Genomic DNA, 25,964 nt, shown 5'->3' with positions numbered 1-25,964 from the left:
AATCTATTCTAGACAATCCGGCGTGGGAGGCCGAGTAGCAGGAGTATTTTTTGTCCTCAGGATGTTTGCATCTCCACACATCTATCAATCCTATTTCTTCGAGCATTTTAGCAAAAGGAGTTTTGCTTTGTATTTGACCTGTATTAACAATGGGTATAGGCATTTTATCCTTAGTGGCGTTTAAAAAATTATTATAATCTCCCATTGCCAACAGGGGTACTTCTGGGTATTGGGCCATGAAACTTGCCAGATGTTTAATAATCTCGGATGTATATGGTGGGGGGATATAAATACTAGCAAGAATACATTTTAGGTTTGATATTGTGCATAGGAGAAATATATATCTACCGTCCGTATCTATGCGTTTTTGTATACAATTGAATTGAACATCCCTCCTGATCAAAATACTTGTACCTCTAGAATAGGTGGAATGGGTTGCATGAAACTGGGTTACATATAATCGTGGGTTGAGGCTGGGGGTAGGGTCCGCCGAGAAGTGAGTCTCCTGTAGGCAGACCACCCCCGCACCCAACGACTTGAGATGCCTGAGGACCGCCATCCGTTTAATTGGACTACCTAGCCCTCTGACATTCCAAGTCACGATCGTTAGCTTAGCCATCCCCATGTCACTTTAGAAATTTTAGGCAGTCTAATAGAACCTCTAGTAGCACCCACAAGTCGTGTACCAGTATGATACCAATTGTATAATAGAAAAAACATATCAAACTTAATTTCCCTCTTCTTGGGACAGTTAGGCATCTGTGGGCATGAAATCAGAATACAAAACAGCAAGAAAAAATATTTCAATATGTTAGGGTATAGGCACAGAAAAAAATAGCTTTCTAGCTCAAAATATACTACTCTGTATGGCGCAACTCTAAAGGGTGATAGTGCACTCAACTGTAACAGTTGCATTGTTAGCTTTTCCTCCACACAACAGGTGTGGGGGGGGGGTAAAAGCCTTGAAAACTCCCGGTTAACCAGCAGGTCAGTTCTTGCAGGTGTTTTACAGAAGCGGCAGGCACGTACTCCTTCCTTGCTTGCAATTCAAAAAAATGAAAAATAAAGAAGGGTGAGGGGAAGGGGAAAAAAGCAGGAAGAGTAAGTTGAGATGAACAGGGCTCCTCATCCGCCTAAGCAACGGATATGGGTGTAGGAACTGTCCACATTTATCAGTAGGCTCAGGTCTTAAGGCCCGCATTCGGCTCAGGCGCCCTCTCCAAAAAAAGGGGGGGGGGGAGAGAGAAAGATGGGGGAGGGGGGGACAGCATGCTGGACCCCTTCAGTCCAACATCAACACAAGACATATCGCTTAGGGGGAACATCTCTTTGCGGTCTAGCTGCTTTAAGGGCTCTATCTTCTCTATCCAGCCACTGAGCCGCCATATCCGGCCGGTCAAAAAAACGGGTTTCTCCAAGTGCGACTACTCGCAGGCGGGCAGGATACAGCATGGCGTAGGGCAAGTTTAGATCCCTTAATCTTCGCTTGACATCCATGAACTTTGCTCGCTGTTTCTGGAGTTCAGCCGAGAAATCCGGGAATAGGGATATCTTGGAGTTTTCTATAGCCAGTTTGCTTCCCATGGTTCTGGCCTTGGCAAGGATGGCATCTCTATCTTTGTAGTTGAGAAGTTTAAAGAGAAAAGCGCGAGGATGATTGCCAGGTGGTAGTGGGCGAGATGGGACTCTATGCGCTCTCTCAACTGCAAATAATGGAGAGAAAGCGTCTTTTCCGAATGTGTTGAGAAGCCATTGCTCGATGAAGGTGACCGGGTCTTTACCCTCTATTCTCTCTGGGAATCCCAGTGCGCGTACATTATTGCGGCGCATGCGGTTCTCTAAATCATCCAAACGTGCTGCGTGCTGGTCTACTACATGACAGTTATACTTTAAGTCCCTCTGCATGGGTACAAGATCATCTTCCATCACACTGACCCTGCTCTCTATTGCAGCTGTGCGCTCTCTCAGTTTTTGCATGTCCTGTCTCACATATGATATCTCAGCTTTGACTCCTTTAACTTCATCCGTCAAATGTGATATGGATTTGTTGCATGCAGTCACTGCTGAGAGAATGTCTCTGAGAGTGGGTTCAGTATTATCCACTGGCATGCTTGATGTCTGGGTGTCCTGACATGTGTGTGATACTGTACTCACTGCGGTCCAATCTGTAGGGGATCCAGTGCCATCCACCAGTGGTATAGTGTTGTCTAACTCCAGCTGGCCTCCCTCCTCTTCACTGAGGTCGGATGCGGGCGAGGATGGCTCTTTGGAAGACTTGTTGCCAAACAGGAGTCTCTGAGCGGCCTCCTTGTATTTCTCCTTCTGTGATCTCTGTGGCAGAGCGCCATCTTGGGCCTGAGTCACAGGCGGGCCGGTGCCTTCTTTTCCCCGTTTTGGCATGCTAAACAGCCACGGATCAAACGCCGATATGGACCGGGTTAGTCACCCGTAGTGTGCGGTTCCGATCGGGGGTGTTATCGGGTCGGATGAGTGATCCGCAGGATCAATTACAGGATTCTCGGCGGAGCAGAGGAGAAGTGCGTCCTGCTACATGCGCTGCCTGGCCACGCCCCCTCGTGATCCGCGATTTTTAGCGGGACTGTGACATTGCGGCAGACAGATCGGACACTTTTGACACTTTTTTTAGGACCATTGACATTTATACAGTGATCAGAGCTAAAAATAGCCACTGATTACTGTATAAATGTCATTGGCAGGGAAGGAGCTAACACTAGGGGGACGATTAAATGTTAAATGTGTGTCCTAGGGACTGTTTCTAACTGTGCGGGGATGGGACTGCCTGGATGAGGAGACATATCACTGTTCGTAATCAGTATGAACAGCAGATCTGTCTCCTCTCTCCTGACAGAACAGAGATCTGTCTGTTTAAATTGACAGATCTCCGTTCTGTCTCAGGAGCGATCGCGGGTGCCCAGCGGACATTGCGCCCATCGCCGTGGGCGCGCACCCCCTAGTGGTCTTAAAGCGGCCGACGTACAGCTACGACGATTTGCCCAGGGGAGTCAACCTGCCGTAGTATAACTGAGGCGGCTGGTCCTTAAGTGGTTAAAACTGTCAAAAATCTATTCTAGATTATTGTACATGAGCATTAAAATCTGAAGCAATTTAAACATAGCATGCTTTCAGGAAATCCAGAGTAAGACATACTGACAACTTTATTTCCAGGAGTCTTCCAGGAAATTACCCCTTTTTGGAAAGTAGACATTCCAAGGTATTAAGTAAGAGCTTTTTGAAGTTGACTTTGAAGATTTTTTTTCACAAAATTGTCATATTAACAGGTGATTTCTCTCACATGGCATATGCATACATGCAACTGCACCCCAAAACACATTCTGCTACTCCTCCTGACTATGGCGATACCCCATGTGTAGACTTTTTCACAGCCTAGCCACATAGAGAGGCCCAACATGCAAGGAGCACCTTCAGGTGTTCTAGGGACATAAATTACACATCTAATTTCCTGACTACCTATTACACTTTTAAAGGCCCTGGAGCATCAGGACAATGGAAACGACAACACCCCAACGTATATTCTATGAGGTATTAAGAGTCTTTTGAACATGCCATTTTTTTCCACGTTTTTGGAAAATGTGGAAAGAAAATGAAAGCGCATTTTTTTTACACAAAGTTGTTCAATTATAAGATATTTCTAAAACATAGCATGTATATACCAAAAATTACACTCCAAAATACATTCTGCACCCCCTGAGTATGTGAGATGTTTTCACAACCTGGCCACATACAGAGGCCCAACACTGATGAGCACTGTAGAGGCACCATAGGACACTGATGGGCACTGATGGAACTGTAGTGGCACTGATTAGCACTATAGTGGCACTGATGGGCACTGATTGGCACTGTACAGGCACTGTAGAGGCACGAATTAGTACTGTAGTCGCACTATATGGCACTTTAATAGCACTAATTAGCACTGTAGTGGCACTGATGGCACTTTTTAGCACTGTAGTGGCACTGTATGGTCACTGATTAGCACTGTAGTGGCACTGTATGGGCACTGATGGCACTGATTAGCACTGGAGAGAGAAACATCGCAGCAGCATGAGCTGAACTGCGCATGATCCCACTTTGTTGACAAAGTGATCGCTCCATCATTGGACAGAGTTATCACATGGTAAGGGGCCACTGTGATCATCCCTTTATCCCGATCCGTTATGCGCCGACTCCCAGGGACCCAGGATTCACAGACATTTCCTGATGCATGCCCCAGGGGGCGCGCAAGAAGCATGAGCGTAGGAGGACATCAATAGATGTCCTCCCAGAACTAGCTGGCCACGCTGTAGCCGTCATTCAGCTATAGCATGGTCGGCAAGTGGTTAAAAGCAAACTAAAGGACTTGCTCAGATGCAAAACACATACATAAAAGAAGATCATAACACAGGGGTGAGAATCCTGCTGTCGTGAGGATTCCTGGAAATAGTTACCAGTAATTCTAACTCTGGATTTCCATTATAGTCTTCCAGTACAGCACATGGGAGGATAACAGGGAATGTGGTAGATTATGGGTGAAAAAAAGCCTGGCGTACTCTCCTACCAAAGAACTTCTCAGCAGTGGGATAGGGAACAAATGCAGGAAACCTAAACTGCAGACAAAAAGTCTGCCATATAGAAAAAATATCTGAAATGATAGCAAAAATAAACCTATGAGCCCCAGACTACACTGTACTTAATTACACAGTACTGACTCAACAGGAAAATATACGGTCTGTATACAATCACCCCCTTTAAAATAATCACATTTTGTTGCTTTGCAGCCTGAAATTAAGACAGTTTTTGTTTTATCCAGCTGTATTTACTTATAAAAGTAAATCAAAAACAGAATCACTGAGTTGGAAAAAGGATGACCCGCTTCCTAAAAATGACTTGTAAGCTCAATCAGGTGTAGCTAATCAACTTCTTAATGGCACACTAAGCCACTTTCAACTGTCATCAGCTGTGGTCGTGATTAGCTCAGTAACATCTCTGAGCAAATTATATAAATAAGTTTTATAATAATTTTTAGATTGTCAATTCATAATGTTGTGATAAATTATAAAGTTTTTAATTATATGTTTATTGGGAATTTGTTGTACAATCAGGACTGCATAGTGAACATTCGTCAAAGAGCTTAATGGGCAGGATATTATGTTAATTTTATGTGATTAATAACATAGCCGCTATCGGTGGTTAATTTTGTATTAGCAACATGACCCGATGATTCACCCATCACCTAGGTTACCAGTACACACAACAGGGCTCTTAAAGCCCAGCGCTCGTCATTAAGCTCCCATCCCTTTGAAGAAGCCACGTTACAAGTGACGCAACGCGTTGGTTGGACCTGGTGACCTCAGTTCCGGTGTCTCAAACATCGGAATTAGCGGTGAGGAGGCGAGGAGCTCGCAGCTTGGAAATATTACTTGCATTCTATACAAGATGTGGAAATTGTGAGTGCACATTTCTTATGTTTTAATAAATCTTTTTTTAAATGGTATTGCGCAATGAACTCATAGTAGGTGAAGTCGAAAAAAGACACAAGTCCATCAAGTCCAACCTATGTGTGTGATTATATGTCAGTATTGCATTATATATCCCTGTATGTTGCAGTCGTTCAGGTGCTTATCTAATAGTTTTTTTAAATTATCGATGCTCCCCGCTGAGATCAGCATTTGTGGAAGGGAATGCCACATCCTTGCTGCTCTTACAGTAAAGAACCCTCTACGTAGTTTAAGGTTAAACCTCTTTTCTTCTAATTTTAATGAGTGGCCACGTGTCTTGTTAAAATCCTTCCGCGAAAGTTTTATCCCTATTGTGGGGTCACCAGTACAGTATTTATAAATTTAATCATATCCCCTCTCAAACATCTCTTCTCCAGAGAGAATAAGTTCAGTGCTTGCAACCTTTCCTCATAACTAATATCCTCCAGACCCTTTATTAGCTTAGTTGCCCTTCTTTGTACTCGCTCCATTTCCAGTACATCCTTTCTGAGGACTGGTGCCCAGAACTGGACAGCATATTCTAGGTGCGGCCGGACCAGAGTCTTTTAGAGCAGGAGAACTATCATTTTATCTCTGGAGTTGACCCCTTTTTAATGCATGCCAATATTCTGTTTGGTTTGTTAGCAGCAGCTTGACATTGCATGCCATTACTGAGCCTATCATGTACTAGGACCCCCAGGTCCTTTTCCATCCTAGATTCCCCCAGAGGTTCTCCCCCAGTGTATAGATTGCATTCATATTTTTGCCACCCAAATGCATTATTTTACATTTTTCTACATTAAACCTCCTTTGCCATGTAGTTGCCCACCCCATTAATTTTTTCAGATCTTTTTGCAAGGTTTCCACCTCCTGCGGAGAAGTTATTGCCCTCCTTAGCTTAGTATCTTCCGCAAATACAGAGATTGAACTGTTTACCCCATCCTCCAGATCGTTTATGAACAAAATAAATAGGATTGGTCCTAGCACAGAACCCTGGGAGACCCCACTACCCACCTCTGACCATTCCGAGTGCTCCCCATTTATCACCACCCTCTGAACTCGCCCTTGTAGCCAGTTTTCCCATCCATGTACTCACCCTATGGTCCATGCCAATGGACCTTATTTTGTACAGTAAACGTTTATGGGGAACTGTGTCAAATGCTTTTGCAAAATCCAGATACACCATGTTTACGGCCTTCCTTTATCAAGATGGCAACTCACCTCCTCATAAAAGGTTAATAGATTGGTTTGGCAAGAACGATTCTTCATGAATCCATGCTGATTACTGCTAATGATACCGTTCTCATTACTAAAATCTTGTATATAGTCCCTTACCATCCCCTCCAAGAGCTTGCATACTATTGATGTTAGGCTAACTGGTCTGTAATTCCCAGGGATGTATTTTGGGCCCTTTTTAAATATTAGTGCTACATTGGCTTTTCTCCAATCAACTGGTACCATTCCAGTCAGTAGACTGTCAGTAAAAATTAGGAACAATGGTCTGGCAATTACTTGACTGAGTTTTCTAAGTACCCTCGGATGCAATCCATCTGGTCCCGGTGATTTATTAATGTTAAGGTTCCCAAGTCTAATTTTAATTCTGACCTCTATTAACCATGGAGGTGGTTCCTGTGATGTGTCATGAGGATAAACACTGCAGTTTTGGTTACTGAAGCCCCTTGATTCCCTCGTGAAGACTGAGGAAAATAATAAATTCAATACCTTTGCCATCTCCCCATCCATTGTATCCAGATGTTCTTCCTCATTCTTTATGGGGCCAATATGGTCTGTCCTCCCTTTTTTACTGTTTACATACTTAAAGAAATTCTTGGGATTTTTTTTGCTCTCCTCTGCTTTTTGTCTTTTGTGTTCTATCTTAGCCACCCTAATTGCACCCTTAGGTGTTCCTGATGATTGAAGATCTCCTTTTACTTATACACAAGGTTTGATTAGACCCTTATGGGTCTTTTTTTAAGGTGAGCGGCCAATTCACTCAGAGTTGGATGGTGGTGGTGAATGCACATCCATTAATTTGTGGCATGATTTGTTACTTGTAAGTGAGAGGGACATCCACTTATTTCAGAATCATCACATCTGCTGGACGTTTTTATTATTTGGACTTTTATTGTGGTTTTCACCTTTTTTTTAAATATCTCTGTTTAGTTGTGGAGATAGATATTTTACAGGATCTATTTATAGTGCTGAATAAGCGTACCATTATTTGCATTTTACTTTTAAGCGTCAAAAAGGCTTTCTTGGAGCATTTCAGTCCCTGATAGTGCAACTGAAGCAAACACCCACCTATGGGTCGCAAGGCACTGTAAAAATATCTCTGAGATAAAGTTGTGGACAGGCAAAAGTCTGGAGATAGATATAAAAGCATTTAAAATGCTTTATCAATGCCTAGAAGCACAGTAAAGTCTATTATTAGGAAGTGTAATGTATTTGGTATAACACAGACCCTCCCTGGATCAGGACGTCACTCCAAACTGGATGAAAGAGCCAGGAGGAAACTGGTCAGAAAGGTTAGCAAGATGCCTACAGCAACTCTGAAGCAGTTGCAGGAATTTATGACAGAGTGGTCATTGTGTGCATGTGACAACAATATCACAAATTCTCCACAAATATGGCTTGCATGGGAGGATTGCAAGAAAAAGTCACTCCTCAAGAAAGTCCACATGCCGTCATGACTGAGCTTTGCCAAAATGCATCTTGGGACTAAAATTGAATTAATTGGCCTCCACACCAAATTATATGTCTGGCGGTAATCCAATACAGCTCACCATCCAAATATTACCATTCCTACAGTAAAGCACGGAGGTAGAGGCATAGCCAAGAGCGCCATGTGCGCGGACCTCTCTCACAGAGCTCCCGCCCCTGATCCTTCTATGATCCTGCTCCCAGCCTGATCATTTGATTTTACCACCTGATCGCACCATCTCCTGCACAGACCTCTCTGGAACCACTGGAAGCTGGCCCAAGCAACATGGTGACCCGCAAGCAAAAGGAGAACGGCATGCAGCCCAACTCTTCAAAATGGAGGAGAAAACCAGAAGGATGCAAGTAAGCCTTGCAAAATCCCCAAAGCTAATAGCAAAGACCCCCCTAAAGACATACTTTATTATGCCCAAAAACTCTCTGGTGCGGCAAGATAGTCCCCAGCTTAAGACTTGGAGGCCACCTCTGTTCTATTTTCCATACTCCAAATAATCAGAGTGCACAGCAGTGGCCAAGGGATGCATTAGTGAGGTGGAAGACAAGTTAACCCCACTTTTAAGAGAGTCCCAGATAACAGCGAGGCTCGCTAAGTTTAATGAGTTGAGAGCAGAGGATATTGAAAACCGCCTCAGACGTAATAATGGCCAAATTGTGGGACTCCCAGAAAAGGCTGAGGGAAGGGACCCCACAGATTTTGTGGAGCGCTGGCTGGTAAGATCTTTGGGAAGGAGGCGTTTACACCCTTATACTTGGTTAAATGTGCGCACAGCCTAGGCCTCTTCCTCAGGGATTTCCACCTCACACTCTCCTTGTTAAATTGTTTAACTTCAAAGACAAAGGAATAATTCTTTGTTTGGCAAGGGAGCGACTGAATATCCAATATAATGGTTCCAGAATATCCTTCTATCCTGAATTCTCAGTGGAAGTACAACGCCGCAGAGCCCGATTCGCTTATGTCAAAAAGCGATTACACAAACTTCAAGCTACGTACGCATGCTGTTCCCAAATTCTGCATAATAGCCAGAGGTAAGGCTCACTTTTTCAAACCAATCAACATGGCTGCCAATGAAAATACAGTCAGGTCCATAAATATTGGGACATCGACACAATTCCAATCTTTTCGGCTTTATACACCACCACAATGGATTTAAAATGAAACGAACAAGGTGTGCTTTAACTGCAGACTTTCAGCTTTAATTTGAGGGTATTTACATCCAAATCAGGTGAACGGTGTAGGAATTACAACAGTTTGTATATGTGCTTCCCACTTTTTAAGGGACCAAAAGTAATGGCACAGATTAACAATCATCCATCAAACTTTCACTTTTTAATACTTGGTTGCAAATCCTTTGCAGTCAATTACAGCCTGAAGTCTGGAACGCATAGACATCACTAGACACAGGGTTTCATCCCTGGTGATGCTCTGCCAGGCCTCTACTGCAACTGTCTTCAGTTCCTGCTTGTTCTTGGGGCATTTTCCCTTCAGTTTTGTCTTTAACAAGTGAAATGCATGCTCAATCGGATTCAGGTCAGGTGATTGACTTGGCCATTGCATAACATTCCACTTATTTCCCTTAAACTCTGTGGTTGCTTTCGCAGTATGCTTCGGGTCATTGTCCATCTGCACTGTAAAGTGCTGTCCAATGAGTTCTGAAGCATTTTGCTGAATATGAGTAGATAATATTGCCCAAAACACTTCAGAATTCATCCTGCTGCTTTGTCAGCAGTGACATCATCAATAAATACAAGAGAACCAGTTCCATTGGCAGCCATACATGCCCACGCCATGACACTATCACCACTATGCTTCAATGATGAGGTGGTATGCTTTGGATTATGAGCAGTTCCTTCCCTTCTCCATACTCTTCTCTTTCCATCACTCAAGTTAATCTTGATCTCATCTGTCCATAGGATGTTGTTCCAGAACTGTGAAGGCTTTTTTAGATGTTGTTTTGGCAAACTCTAATCTGGCCTTCCTGTTTTTGAGGCTCACCAATGGTTTACATCTTGTGGTGAACCCTCTGTATTCACTCTGGTGAAGTCTTCTCTTGATTGTTGACTTTGACACACATACACCTACCTCCTGGTCAACTGTTGTGAAGGGTGTTTTCTTCACCAGGGAAAGAATTCTTCGGTCATCCACCACAGTTGTTTTTCGTGGTCTTCCAGGTCTTTTGGTGTTGCTGAGCTCACGGTGCGTTCTTTCTTTTTAAGGATGCTCCAAACAGTTGATTTGGCCACACCTAATGTTTTTGTTATCTCTCTGATGGGTTTGTTTTGTTTTTTCAGTCTAATGATGGCTTGCTTCACTAATAGTGACAGCTCTTTGGATCTCATATTGAGAGTTGACAGCAACAGATTCCAAATGCAAATAGCACACTTGAAATTAACTCTGGGCCTTTTATCTGCTCCTTGTAAATGGGATAATGAGGGAATAACACACATCTGGCCATGGCCATGAAACAGCTGAGCAGCCAATTGTCCCATTACTTTTAAAAAGTCCCTTAAAAAGTGGGCGGCACATATACAAACTTTTGTACTTCCTACACTGTTCACCTGATTAGGATGTAAATACTCTCAAATTAAAGCTGAAAGTCTGCAGTTAAAGCACATCTTGTTCGTTTGACTTCAAAACAATTGTGGTGTTGTATAGAGCCAAAAAGATTAGAATTGTGTCCATGTCCCAATATTTATGGACCTGACTGTACGTGCGGCAGCAGAGGAGGACTGACGGCATGCTTCGTTCAAGCATAAAGGGAGTGAGAGCGCTTCATTCCACTCTCTCCTGTCATCTTTGTTACTTCTTGATACTGGCTGGGTATTCAATGCCACTTCATGCTACATGAGAGTGTAATCATTCCCTTACACTTTATTTACTTACAGTTACAAGCTTTACACAAGTCTGGTTAATAGTTCAGCGCAACCTATGTGGAGGATGAGACGGGTCAACCTGTGTGACCCCCTGTTAACTTTGTTTTGTGGAATACAGGTTTTTCTTTTTGTTTTTTATTACTTAATTGTTGGCCTAAAGGGGCTGTGTTTTAAAGAAGTTCAATTGATTCAGTCTATCCAGTTGGATAGAGAGAGCCCTGTTTATCTAATACAATCACAAGATTCCATTTCAGTTCTGTGTTCTTACAGTTCCAGAGTACGCTGTTTCATTTCTTTCATGTCATCGAGGGCTTCCTGATGCAGTACCCTTTGCCACATTTTCACACACCAGCATGTACCATTGCTTTCTGAGCTATGCCAATCCGTTGGTCCTGAGGATTGTCCATTTCCCCATTGAACAGCTTCCCAATGAACACTGTGCCAATTGTTTCATGAAACACTAGGGGTGTCCAAAGTCCTCTTAAGCATACAATGGTCTCTACAGCTATCCAAAAGCACTTACTTGCTATTTGTGCACTTCAGGAGACTCACTTGGTGTTGGACACTTTGTCATGCTTAACCTTTTTTTTGGGTAGGACCACTCTACCCACACCTCCTACTCTAGAAAGGTGAGTGTGCTGGTAAACCGTGCATTGGAATTTCAGGAGTATGACAAACTGATTGATGTGGGGGGACAATATGTGATTTGACTGTGTCGCATCTTCCAATTGAAATTTATACTTGCTTTTATGTATGTTCCACCACCCTTTAATTCAGTTCATTTGAGAATGCTTCTGACATACCAGTTGGGTAACCCTGAGATCCCCCTACCTAAACTGCTATCTTAACTCTTAATCCTGAGTTAGACAAACACCCCCTGCTCACTACAGGTTCTGGTAAATGTTGGACGGCATTACTGAAATTTATAGGAGAGGCAGGGTGGATAGATCCGTGGCGCTGCCGTCACCCTCAGCAGAAACCGTTCCCCTGTTTCTCCAAGACACATCTCAATCTGTCCAGGATTGATTTGTGTCTCTGCTCACCTCCTACCATTCCTTTGATCAATGATGTCCAATACTTGGTAAGAGGTATCTCTGACCATTCCCCTCTGATTGCGTACAGTATTTAAATGCTAGGCCCGCCACAACCTTAGCGGGAGCCCCATGGAAGATGAATGCCTTTTGGTTAAACCTCTTCACCTCACATGACAAGCCCAGATCATGCTGATCACTCGAACCTTATTAATACAGTGCCTTGAAAATTTATTCATACCCCTTAAAATTTTCCACATTTTGTCATGTTACAACCAAAAATGTAAATGTGTTTTATTGGGATTTTAAGTGCTAGATCAACACAGTGGCACATATTTGTGAAGTGGAAGGAAAATGATAAATGGTTTTCCATTTTTTTTACAAATAAATATGTGAAAAGTGTGACATGCATTTGTATTCACCCCCCTTTACTCTGATACCCCGAACTAAAATCTAGCGGAACCAATTGCCTTCAGAAGTCACCTAATTAGTAAATAGAGTCCACCTGTGTGTAATTTAATATCAGTATAAATACAGCTGTTCTGTGAAGCCCTCAAAAGTTTGTTAGAGAAACCTTAGTGAATAAACAGCATCATGAAGGCTGAGAAACACACCAGACAGGTCAGGGATAAAGTTATGGAGAAGTTTAAAGCAGGGTTAGATTATAGGTTATAGGTTTTATGTTATAAAAAAATATCCCAAGCTTTGACCATCTCACAGAGCACTGTTCAATCCATCATCTAAAAAAATTGGAAAGAGTATGGCACAACTGCAAACTTACCAAGACATGGCTGTCGACCTAAACTGACAGGCTGGGCAAGGAGCAGGGCCAGCATTACCCATAGGCAAGGTAGGCACCGGCCTAGAGCACACACCAGTGGGGGGCACTGCGGCCTTCTGTGCCCCACAGCAGAAGGACCAGGGAAGCACACAACCACTCCTGCCCACAAACAGTTCCTTGGATCCATGCTCCTGTAGGGGGCCTGGGCTCCGTGACTTCACAGGGTGGTCTGGCAGCATCTTCAGATTTCATGCAGGATGTGTACAGTCAGAGTCAGCCAGTGTACACATCCTGTTTCCTGAATCCCCGCCATGGCTCCCGGGTAATTGTATTCCCTGAGGGGGGCCCCAACAGTTTACCCAGAGGGCCGGGAGACTGTAGATCGAGGGGGACTTTTTTTTTCATTTTCGGCACACGCATCTGCGGTGGAAGTCTCTAAGTCCCTGCTGCTGGCCTGGCAGAGTGATTCAGCTTGCCCTGCACACTGCCTGACTCCTTCAGCAAGTTGCTGAGGGCCTGGAGGCACTAGCTTTTGTAAAATCTAATAAAATTTTCCCTACATACATGTGAGTCTACACAAGTCTACACACCCCTGTTAAAATGTGATGTAAAAAAATTTGACAAAGATAAATCATTTCAGAACTTTATCTACCTTAAGATATAAAATCAAGAGTTAAAGTGAGGTAGGGTGTTACTTTGTATGTACCTTTGTTGGGTTTGAATAAAGATATATGCCACAAATTTAAAAGAAGTGTATTTAAACTTTATTTTACATCTGTTAATTAAAAACGTATTAAAGTTATACAGACACAGTTGTACACTGTTAATTGGGTCCAAGACATGCTGATCCTGGTATGATGAATCAAAAAGTATGGCCTATGCGTTTTGCAGGAAACCCTGCTTTGTCAGGGCCTTAGAACAGCACGAGTACAATAAAAATATTGCAGTAACCTAAGAATACAATATTGACAGAATTGTAAATCGATGTTAACAAATATTTTAAAAAAATAATATTGAAGATATATAACATTTCCAAAACATTACCATTGAAAGTTTATAAAGTATTCACAGTTACCCAAATATTCTTATAGCAAAATTGATATAACAATTCATTTTCTATCAAGATAGAATTACATACAGCTTATTTGATGTCCAGCAATATCTAGGGGCAAGCCAAGGAGGCTCAGAGTCCTTTCAGATAAGCAAACTATAGAATAAAGACTTATCTTTCAATTGGTTCGTCTTATTAATTTATTTATCTTTAAACTGTAAAGCTTGAAAAACTTGACATACTGGTCCAGTGGAAAAAAAAGCCTGGGGAACCAGTGGGGATAACCTCCCTGTGCTCACCATGGGGTAGCAGGGGGGAGTCCTAGATGTGTGTAATTATATCATGATGTTGACATCGATTTACAATTCCGTCAATATTGTATTCTTAGGTTACTGCAATATTACTATTGTACTCGTGCAATTCCAAGGCCCTGACGAAGCGGCGTTTCCTACAAAACGCATAGGCCATACTTTTTTTGATTCATCGTACCAGAATCAGCATGTCCTGGACCCAATTAACAATAACTGTATCTGTATAACTGTAATACGTTTTTAATTAACAGATGTAAAATAAAGTTTGAATACACTTCTTTTAAATTTGTGGCATATATCTTTATTCAAACCCTACAATGGTACATACAAAGTCCCCAGTGCACAAACCATGTGCCCTCTGGTATTATTTTGCAAGTTGGTAGTTATCTTATTGACCACACCACAACTCTGTTGCTGCATCTGTCCCCCGCCAGCTCTAAGATTGAGAACCAAGCGATCAAAGACCACTTATCGCTCAGTTCTCAGAGCTCCGTGAGCAGAGAGCTGATGACTGTCAGTCACTGATGTCTTCCCTGCACCCCCCTACCTACCCAATATGGACCTTCTCAGTCACTGAAAAGGGAATCAGTCCCAGGTGTCTTAGACCCCTTAAAGAGAAAGGAACTGGAGAAGCAAAGATCAACAAGAGTACCACCATCAGGAGGGTAGGGAAGGATTAAAAAAGGGTTGTGGGTGTAAATTTGCAGAGGGCAATCCTCCTAGCACTAGGCTCCAAGCAATGACTCGCCCCTGGAAGGAGGAAACACAATAACACTCAGGCTGGGTTCACACGCATCCAATTCACATGTCAGCAGATTGTGACCGGCTCTCTATGGCTCCGGTGCGAATTGCACAGGAGCCCTGTGCGTCTTCTGGTCCATTTCAGGTCCGACTTCAGGCAAAAATTCAGGCTGAAAGCAGACCTGATACGGTGAATTGGCATGCACCGGACCCCTGCTGTGAGCAGCTGTGCTGCGTTGTGAACCCAGCCTCAAAGTGTTTTTTTTGGTATTTCCTTCCTTCCTGTTTGAGGAGGAGCCTCGTGTGCTATATTGGAAGATGATTTTGGAAAAATTGCTTTTGTTATGAAATGTGATTCCATACATTTATATAGACATCACTAATTGAGAAACCTAAGTTTGCTGTACCTGCACAGCAAACCCAATAAAGGGTTTCCACTGCTCTTCTACTCTAAGGCTTTTTTTAAGAATATGTTAAAATGTACCATTTTGAATCAGATCTACTTACATATTTTTCCTTGTTGGCTTTTTCATTTTTAGGTCTCTATGATTTATTCGAGTATCCAGATCTATGTGCTCTATCAAATAGCACAGACCTTGCTGTAAGCGATGTCCTCCATCATGCACTTCTGCAAATCAAGGAAGAAGGAGTGAAGGCTGTGGCTGCCTCTGCTATAACCATTGCTCGCACTGTCACAGTTTTTGCTGTGCGAAGACCTTTTCTCTTCATTCTAATGTCTGATGATATAAGAGTTCCTATCCTTATTGGACATATTAAAGACCCAAGTCAGTGAGGAGAGAAGAACAGGCTAAAGGAAGTGCCTTACTGCTAGAACTAAAATCTGTTAATTCTGCTAACTACAAAAAAAAAGCAAGATTGTTGCATGCCATTAATAATGCAGATATCAAAATATTGAATATATTAAATATGCTTAAGTTTCCCATGTCTCTACCCATGTCTCTTTATTGTCCTATTCAGTCCACATTTAATAGCAACAGGCATAAATCAGTCAAGGAAAAAAGGAAGCTGCACTCAAAAATAAGTGCCATGGTAAGATGTTTATTAATCCATTCAGTGCACAAGCAGTCCACTGGAACCTCTACCCTTTAACATGTTTCACTCAACAATGACCTTTTTCTAAGAATTAATCATAATCTATGAATAAGCTCATAGTTGAATGAAATGTGTTATATGGTGGAAGTTCAAGTGGACTGATTTGCACTGAATGGATTAAAGAGTGTCTAATGATGGCTCTCTTTTAAGTGTGTTTTTTTTTTGTCTTGACTGTTTAGATTAAAGCCAACGGTGACCCATTGGAAAAGCCAGCACCCGTAGTGTCCAGACAGGTGATCAGTACCAGAGCTTTGGATTATTTAGGAAGAGAGATAGTACAATATAAAGTATCAGACTAAATTTCAATCAACCTTTTTCATCTTGCATCTTTTTACATGGGTCTACACACCCTCCACTGTGTGCTAATTGTCATTTTACAGGGCAGAGAAAAGAAGAAATAGTTCTGTTAAACACACCAATTCACACATATGCAATTCCCTGCACTGCATTGCAATCGCACTGTGTTTGTGATCTGATGAGGGTGTCAATACAATGCTGATGACACCCTAAATGGATCGCAAACGCAGTGCGGTTTGTCTGCACCAGATTGCATTGTACATAACAACCATGAAATCTAGTTGCAATGCAGCTCCAAAAAAGGTGACTGCACGCCTTTGTTATTTAAAATGAATAGGCGCAAATCACACTGCACTGAATGACATGTGAATTGCACAGGAATGCTGTGCAGTTCCTGTGTGATTCACATGTGGGTTATAGTGTGAACCGGGGCTAATTAAAAGAATAAAAAAAATGATATATTGCATTTTACCAGTACTTAGATATGGTGGCTGCATCTGTTTTCCATTATGAGGACATTATGAGTACATACAATTACAAATCCCTGTTTATCTTACTAGACATGCATTATGCTTGTTTCTGTGAAATCAGCTGAAAAAAAAAAGAGGAGGGCGTGCTTGTACTTCAGATTAGGAGAGAAGTTTAGGGTGAAATCACAGCTTCTTCATGCAGTTGAGTGAGCCAGCATTGTCACCTTAGGACAGGATGTCTGTTAATGGCATAATAGCCAGGTAAAAGTAATGGAAAAAAGCCTGATAAAAGAAAACCAATGCAGCCATCACATGGGCTGGTAAACTGAAATAAAAACATTTTTGTTTTAGGGTTTATATGTTTTACCATCAACAGTCATGACTGTAGCTTATAACTGAACAATAATATGAATAATATTTATAACCAGAACAAGCTAAACCCTCCATTTTTCTTTTTTTTTTAGAATCCTAATAAAAAGCAGAGGTGTCTGTTTCATACACATTTACAAACATCACAATAAATTAGATTCTGTAAGAAAGGTAGTACTATCTGTACAAAATGAGTATATGTATGTACAAACGTGAGCCTAGAGATCCTTGGGCTTGAAGACGTAAATAGTTTCAGTGCCTGTTTGTAAAACAGAGAACAAAGAACAAGTATTCACATTTAATTGAATAGCAAAGAAGATCAAAAGTAATGCTAAGGTTATTTCATTTCACCCTGTTATCCAGTAAGGTTAGTGATCATCACATCCATAGAGATTTAAAATAAAGATACAATTTCAGTGCTTACACACCTCTTGCTGCTAATTCAGCTGTGCCAGGCTATATCACTGACATTGTACCTCTGGATCTGTCCATTGTGATCCCAAGTAGGTAACAGCAATGTTCCTCAGCTACTTCAGGGAAAATGTAATCCCACTTCCTTTGAGTACTTGTCCAATACAAATTATATAGACTGGTACAGAATATGCATATCTCAGGATAAATGCAGACAGTATCATGTATGTGAACCTCACACATTTTTTTATTTGAAAAAAGATCAAGCGTTCACTGAAAGTAAATTTTTTGTAACTATTTACAAAAAGTGCCAAAATGTAATATTTTTATTAAATTATATGTAGTGCTTAACCCTAAAGGAACTTCTATTTTTTTCAGGTCCCCAGTTATATATCTCCACCTACTGTATAAGAGATTGGACATTACTGCAAGGAGACTGTAGACTAGCCCAAGGGTATATAAACCCCTTCCACACTGCCATGCCTCAGTTTTGTAGCAAGGGAAGGATCTGCATCTCTCAGTGGATTCCAAGAAGGGATTTTTTTGTATGATAAGTAAAATAAATCTTCTTAATCTATTGTCCATTGAGAGACACAGAATACTCCCAAAGCAGTATGCCAAGAGGCTGGTTGCATAGTATCCCTGCTGGTATGATGGGGACTCTGAAGGCTAGTACCGGCTGGAACAGAAACCGGGGCACCCACTGGCAGTTGGGGCATGGGAAAACTGGGTGAGCCCAGTTCCTCCTGATTTGAATGTATCTACATTGTATGGCCATGGGCTGGGAAGGCAGAGAGTCCACAGTGTTTTTGCCCCCTAAGGAGTTGTTGCCCTAGGGGTGATCTTAGTAACACTTGTGGGACCCCATGGTGTTAAAAGGCACATGATCACAGCACCAAAAACTTTTTTTTGCACTGCGCCATTTAGGGCTAGGCCTTTTGCCTTAGTCTGGGGAAAATTTTTGTTACCAGGTCTCAGGGCCTAGCCAGTGCACATTGCACGGCTACTTATGTATTTTTCTCCACTTTTTTCACTTTCGGCAGAGAGTCCACAGTTTTTTTGCCCCCTAGGAGTTGTTGCCCTAGGGGTGATCTTAGTAACACTTGTGGGACCCCATGGTGTTAAAAGGCACATGATCACAGCACCAAAAACTTATTTTTTGCACTGCGCCATTTAGGGCTAGGCCTTTTGCCTTAGTCTGGGGAAAATTTTTGTTACCAGATCTCAGGGCCTAGCCAGTGCACATTGCACGGCTACTTATGTATTTTTCTCCACGTTTTGTCACTTTCAATTTTGTGTGTGTGTTTTTTTTTTTTTTTCTCACTGGATGGAGGGTGAGTCCTCGGGCTTGCCCTAATGTCTAGGGCAGTGGTTCTCAACTCCTGTCCTCAGGACCCGCTAACGGGCCAGATTATAAGTATTACCTTGGATGCTGACTAGAATACTATGATCACTGAGCAGCAAATTATATCACCTGTGATGTATTTCAGTTATCTTGCAAGCCTGGCCTGTTAGTGGATCCTGAGGACAGGGGTTGAGAACCACTGGTCTAGGGCGAGGATGTGTGTCCCCTGAACTTGGCGGGATCTCTTTTTGGGAGAACCCCTTGACCTAGTATTCAGTGATCGGCTATGGCTGGCCAGGAGGCTGCCTAGGTGTTCCATGGGGAAAACTATGTCCCTGTCAGGAGCCTTGCATTTCGAGGTATCGGGGAGAGGTCCTACCCCTTTGGGGGGGGGGGATAAAGGATAAAGCGCACCCTTAAGTGCACCTTTTAGTGTTTGTACACCTGCATGATTTTGTACACTTAATGGTTTTTGTTTTTCATTTTCAGCACCAACCATAGATTAAAAAAAAAAGAAGAAAACTCCAAAAATAGGGATGAGCTTAATATTCAGTCCACAAGGAAAGGCGCAAATTCTGGAAAGTGCCTAAAAACATCACAATTAGCAGTTAATGATCACAAATATTAACAATGTATGTAATGCTTATATAAAGGAAAAGGGAATGGTATATTAGTCCATAAAAGTCCATATAGGGGATCTGTGGGAAGGAATGTTGGTATGGGATCCACACACAGGGCTGCCTTCCAGAGAACTGAAACCAAGCTCCAGGATCTGAAGGAAAAACACAAGGGGAAAGGTGCCTTTGGGTATAGTATAAAAACTATTTATTAAAAGCCAATGTGCAAACAACTCACATTTGGATGATCATAAAAACAGCATCTAGTGAACTGGAAGGATGATGCATCGTGGGACAGTTCGTCAGATTGGTCACGGTAGTCTCTGCTAGTATGCCGGGCGTGTGGCTTGCTGTACACCGCTGAAGCTGGCCGTGGTGGTGATGTACCTCAAAACGAGGCCAGGAACGCAGGTGGAAGGCAGACGTCACTGGTGAGCGAAGCGTTTCCTGAGCGTACGGGCTACGATATTCCGGTAGCCGCGCTCCTTCATCAAGCTATAGACGGATCATGATGCTGGCTTAAATGGGCCAGGGGAGGGGGGTGGCCAAAGTGAACACATTAAAACAGGTCCGATTTCATATACAAACATTAGGGGGATGTTTGAAAAGATAAGCAATAAACAAATGTTAAAGATCTCAAGACTGCAATAAAACACAATGAAGTAAAAATAAATGACCACCTGTACCCACGCTGATTCCTTTGGTAGGCATGTATCAGTGCCGAAAGGCTCTATGCAAAACTTGCAAATTTGTCCAACATGGACAGAAATCATTTACCACCAAGGGCAAGACCTATGTATTTAAGGAATTCTTCAACTGCTCGTCCGACTTCGTCATCTATGGCCTAACTTTTCCCTGCTGCCTAATTTATGTGGGCCGGACAATTAGGACCCTGAGACAAAGGTTTGGCGAGCACAGAAGACTTGTTGAAGGGGGAACGGACCCCCATAGTGTTCCAAAACACTTTGCCATGGCACACCAGAGTTCTTAGGGTCTGGGTTATTTAACAGATACCTCGGTCACTCCCGGCTGCGGAGAGATTTAAGAAACTCTGCGCCCGTGAGACCTACTGGATCTACACCTTGGATGTACTTTCGCCAGGGGGTATAAATGAGAGCATTGAGATTGCTACCATCTTATGAATATACCATCTAGTGTTGCCTCTCTGAATCTAGCCCCCCAGCCATGTTCGCGGGTATTTTAACCATTTAAATCTGTACCCACAGGTTGATCTTCTTTTTGATCCCTCTTTTCTTTATGGGTGGCGGGCTGGTGTAAGTATAGACTATACACTGTTTCGTACAGTCCCAATTGACTTTGTTGTTGTAATACTATAGTCTCCTTTCTTCCTTCCCTCTAATATTTTTTCCATATCTGAATGTATTATTTTTATCCATTTACTGTACTGCCTATATGAGTCTGCACTGCACCTTATGCATGACCTTATGCACAGATTGGACTTTCAAATGAGTTCTTCCATCTGTATACATATATGCATAGGTCTGCTTTAAAAACTTGGCTAATTATGTTTATGTATATATATCGTCGAGCTTTATCGTATTGCTGACTATATTTCTGAGCTTATTTGCATTTCCCCTCCTCAGCATTTTTCATTAATTGTGATCTTATTGAAATATATATGAGAAATATATATGTAAGGATATGTATTTTTCATATGCTTAAGATATATATATATATATATATATATATATAAATATATATAATATTTATTTTTATTTTTTCATTTATTTTTACATTGGTGTGTTTTATTGCAGTTTTGAGATCTTTAACATTTGCTTATCTTTTAAAACATCCCCCTAATGTTTGTATATGAAATCGGACCTGTTTTAATGTGTTCACTTTGGCCACCCCCCTCCCCTGGCCCATTTAAGCCAGCATCACGATCCTTCTATAGCTTGAAGAAGGAGCGCGGCTACCAGAATATCGTAGCCTGTACGCTCAGGAAACGCGTCGCTCACCAGTGACGTCACAACTCTGCATCTACCTTCCACCTGCGTTCCTGGCCCCGCCTTGAGTTACATCACCACCGTGGCCAGCTTCAGCGGTGTACAGCAAGCCACACGCCCGGCATACTAGCAGAGACTACCGTGACCAATCTGATGAACTGCCCCACGATGGATCATTCTTCCAGTTCACTAGATGCTGTTTTTATGATCACCCAAATGTGAGTTGTTTGCACATTGGCTTTTAATAAATAGTTTTTATACTACACCCAGAGGTGCCTTTCCCCTTGTGCTTTTAATATTTAGTCCAACTGTTTGGACATTCAGCTGAATGTTTAGGGCATCCAGCATGGTCGCTAAAGAAGTAGTAGGTGCTATGGCCATATTTGGGCAATTATGTCATCACCACAGTTCCCTTATATAGCTGATGATAGTTGTGAAGTTGTCATTTGGTGAGTGGTGTCCTCAGGTTAAGGTCATTGGGTTTTTATTTCAGCAGGCATTGGGCTGCATGAATAATGTGAATATACTTCAGGGGGGTTCTAAATAGAGGACATGTCAAAAACTGTGTTTATTTACTTTTCAGTTTGTTTTTTTTCGCGAATGAGTAGGGGTGCAGTATCTGGGGGACATTTTTATGTTAAAGTGAGTTGGAACTGAGTTAACTGAGTTGGAAAAAGGATAACCCCCTTGTTTCAGTATTTTGTTGAACCACCTTTTGCTTTAATTACAGCCTTTAGGCTGTTGGGATAACTCTCTACTAACTTTGCACATCTAGACTTTGCAATTTTTACCCATTCTTCTTTTGAAGAACTGCTTAAGTTCAGTTAAATTTGATGGTGACTGTTTGTGGACTGCAGTCTTCAAGTCATCCAACATATTTTCAATGGGGTTTAAGTCTAGGCTCTGACTAGGCCATGCAAGGACATTCACCTTTTTCTCCTCTAACCACTGTGTAGTAATTTTGCTGTGTGCTTTGTAGGGATGAGCTTTATGTTCGGGTCGAACATGAGTTCGACCCGAACATTGGCTGTTCACCCGTTCGCCAAATAGCGAACAATTTAGGGTGTTTGCGGCAAATTCGAAAGCTGCGGAACACCCTTTAAAAGTCTATGGGAGAAATCAAAAGTGCTAATTTTAAAGGCTTATATGCAAGTTATTGTCATAAAAAGTGTTTGGGGACCTGGGTCCTGCCCCAGGGGACATGTATCAATACAAAAAAAAGTTTTGAAAACGGCTGTTTTTTCGAGAGCAGTGATTTTAATAATGCTTAAAGTGAAACAATAAAAGTGAAATATTCCTTTAAATTTCGTACCTGGGGGGTGTCTATAGTATGCCTGTAAAGTGGCACATGTTTCCCATGTTTACAACAGTCCCTGCACAAAATGACATTTCTAAAGGAAAAAAAGTAATTCAAAAGCACTCGCGGCTATAATAAATTGTCGGTCCCGGCCATACACATAAAAGTTAATTGATAAAAACGGCATGGGATTCTCCCACAGTCCATTACCAGGCCCTTTGGGTCTGGTAGGAATATTAAGGGGAACCCCGAACCAAAATTAAAAAAAAAAATGGGTTGGAGTCCCCCCAAATTTATGAAGATCGAGTGAAGCGATAAAGTTGAGAGTGAAAAAATAATAGTGAATAAAGTGAGTGTATGAGTGAGGTGAATCAATATTAGGAGAATGTGAACTAGGGAAAAGGTGAGGGGGAAAAAATACCATCAAAAGTAGCGTGAATGGTGCTAGTGCATGGATGTGTGTGTGTGGAAGGGGATGTTGCAAAAACGGAAAATTGTATACTCACCTTTCCGTAATTTTCCTTTCCTGTCGCATCTTCATGGCAGCATACACGTTGGGGTTGTGACTCCGCCTCCACAACCTGATAGGACCACATAGCTATAAATTAGAGAGTAGACACCTGCCCCAGTATTCTCTGTAAATATATACACATGTCACCTTAGAGGGTGGGTGATTGTATGCTGCCATGAAGATGCGACAGGAAAGGAAAATTACGGAAAGGTGAGTATACATTTTTCCGTTTTCCTGTCGCATCATGGCAGCATACACGTTGGGGAGTAACTCGCCAAACTGGGTGGGAATGCAAAATCAAAATTTATTGACAAGAAACAGAAGAATTGGCCTGTATAACGGCCCTCCCAAATTCGACTGCTGCTAAGCGTGCAGCGTCTATTCTATAATGAGAAATGAAGGTGTTCCTTGAAGACCAAGTGGCCGCTCTACAAATGGTTTCCGCTGAAACTTTACAGTAAGCTGCCCATGAAGTAGCCATTGCCCTGGTGGAATGCGCTCTTAGATCTCCCGGAATCTGCAAGGTGCTTAAGGAGTAGGCCTTCTTGATAGCTTTCACGAGCCATGAGGCGATGGTACGGGCAGAGGCTGCTTGGCCCTTCCTGAACCCATGTGGGATGACTAAAAGGTTCTCGCATTTCCTGAATGGCTTGGTTACCGAAAGGTAATGGAGAATGTTACCCTTGACATCCAGGGGATGAGGGACGCCCTGATCCGTGATCAAAGCCGGGAGGTCAATCTCCTGGTTAAAGTGGAACGCAGAGGAGACTTTTGGAATAAACCTGTCTGAAGGCTTCAGGGTTAGTCTGTCTGGGTAAACCATCAGATACGGTTCTTTGATCAGCAAGGATTGCATTTCTGAGACCCTCTTCGCTGATGTGATGGCAACTAGGAATGATACCTTTAGAGTCAGGTCCCAGAGGGAGGTATCCTCAAGTGGGAAAAATGGTTCTCTGGATAAAACCTCTAGGACAGTTGATAGGTCCCATATTGGAAATGAAGGTTTCCTGGGCGGTCTTAGCTTCAGGCAGGCTTTTTGAAATTGCACCACCAGAGGGTTAAGTGCCCACCTGACCCCTGTCAAGGCAGAGATGGCAGAGACTTGGACTTTCAGGGTGTTAGACCTAAGGCCTTTGTCTAGACCTGACTGGAGGAACTCGAGCACTTGTACTGCTGATGGGGAAGACGGGTCCCAACCTTGTTCCTGAGCAAAGGAAGAGAATCTTTCCCAAGTTCTCTCGTAGGTGCTATTCGTGGAGGATTTCCTGGCTTGAAGCAGGGTATCGACTACCTTCTGAGAACATCCTTGATCTAGGAACCTAGACCTTTCAGTCTCCAGGCCGCTAGGTGCAATCTCTCTGGATTCGGATGTAGTAGCTGGCCCTGGGTTAGTAGATCCGTTGTTACCGGGAGTGGAAGTGGATCCGCTGTGCTCAGTTGCAGGAGGGTGGTGAACCAAGGCCTCAGTGGCCAAAAGGGAATCACAGCCAGTACTAGAGCTGTTGAGTGTTTGAGCCTCAGAAGGAACTTGGCTATCAGTGGGGTTGCTGGAAAAATGTAGCCTAGGCGAAAGTTCCAGGCGTGCTGGAGACAATCCGTACCCTCCGCTGCGGGGGAGGGGTTCCTCGATAGAAACCTCTGACACTTCTTGTTCTCTGGTGTTGCTGCGAGGTCTATGTCTGGATGACCCCATGTCTGGCATATGAGGGCAAAGGCCTGTGGGCTTAGACACCACTCGTTGTTGGAAACGAATGTTCTGCTGAGAGAGTCCGCCAGTAAGTTCTGAACCCCCGGAATATAGGTCGCCTTCAGGTCCCACAGGTTCAGTTGAGCCCATTGCATCACCGGACCGACTTCCCGCATCATGGAGATGCTCTTGGTACCCCCCTGCCTGTTGATGTAGGCTACCGCCACTCGGTTGTCCATTTGAATGAGGACTTGTTTCCCTCTCAGAAGTGAGCTGAATGCCAAGAGGGCTTGGAAGGCTGCCTTCATCTCTAGGACGTTTGATACTACATCCTTGGTTTTGAAGAGCCAGCGGCCCTGAGCTGCATAATGTAGATAGTGTGCCCCCCATCCTTCCAGACTGGCGTCTGAAGTTACTACCTCCTGGTGGAGGATGACTATCTGCTTGCTCCTGCTGAGGTTGTCGCGGTGGGTCCACCACCGTAAAGATAGCCTGGCTTCCTCTGGGATGCGAATCAATTGGGACATGGACCATCCGTCCCACTGGCGCAGGAAGGAGGCTTGTAGGGGTCTGGTATTCCATTGCGCCCATCTGACCATTGGAATGGTTGCTGATAGGGAACCTAGGAGGCTGAGGTATGCTCTGGCCGGTAGACATGACGCTGGGATAGCCTCTTTCACTTTCTGAATGAGTAGGGACAATTTCTCCCTTGGCAATTCCACTGTGTTTGCTCGGGTGTCCAGTTCGGCTCCCAGGAAGACCATCCTTTGGGTAGGTTGGGTGTTGCTTTTCTGCCAGTTGATTATCCATCCTAAACTCGTTAGGGTGGAAACCAGGATCTCGCGATGTTGGACGAGTGATTCCCGGCTGCTTGAGAGGAGGAG

At 42.9% G+C, this 25,964-nt stretch overlaps 1 protein-coding gene across 4 annotated transcripts in view; it reads left to right on the top strand.

Moving 5' to 3' along the window:
• Window positions 1-15,936, top strand: part of SERPING1 (serpin family G member 1) — a 512,003-nt gene extending 496,067 nt beyond the window's left edge. For 2 of the 4 annotated variants that reach the window (XM_073596975.1, XM_073596977.1), the window contains one exon: window positions 15,536-15,936. In XM_073596975.1, the coding sequence (XP_073453076.1) occupies window positions 15,536-15,789 (254 nt within the window). In that variant the 3' untranslated portion in view covers window positions 15,790-15,936. The remainder of the gene's footprint in view (window positions 1-15,535) is intronic. The other 2 variants (XM_073596976.1, XM_073596978.1) reach the window with 1 other exon arrangement.
• The last annotated feature ends 10,028 nt before the right edge of the window (window positions 15,937-25,964 follow it).

This window comes from Aquarana catesbeiana, linkage group LG08 (genome assembly GCF_042186555.1).
Source record: "Aquarana catesbeiana isolate 2022-GZ linkage group LG08, ASM4218655v1, whole genome shotgun sequence".
In the NCBI taxonomy this organism is placed as follows: domain Eukaryota; kingdom Metazoa; phylum Chordata; class Amphibia; order Anura; family Ranidae; genus Aquarana; species Aquarana catesbeiana.
The sequence above is the reverse complement of the archived record's forward strand: the minus strand, read 5'-3'. Positions and strand labels throughout refer to the sequence as shown.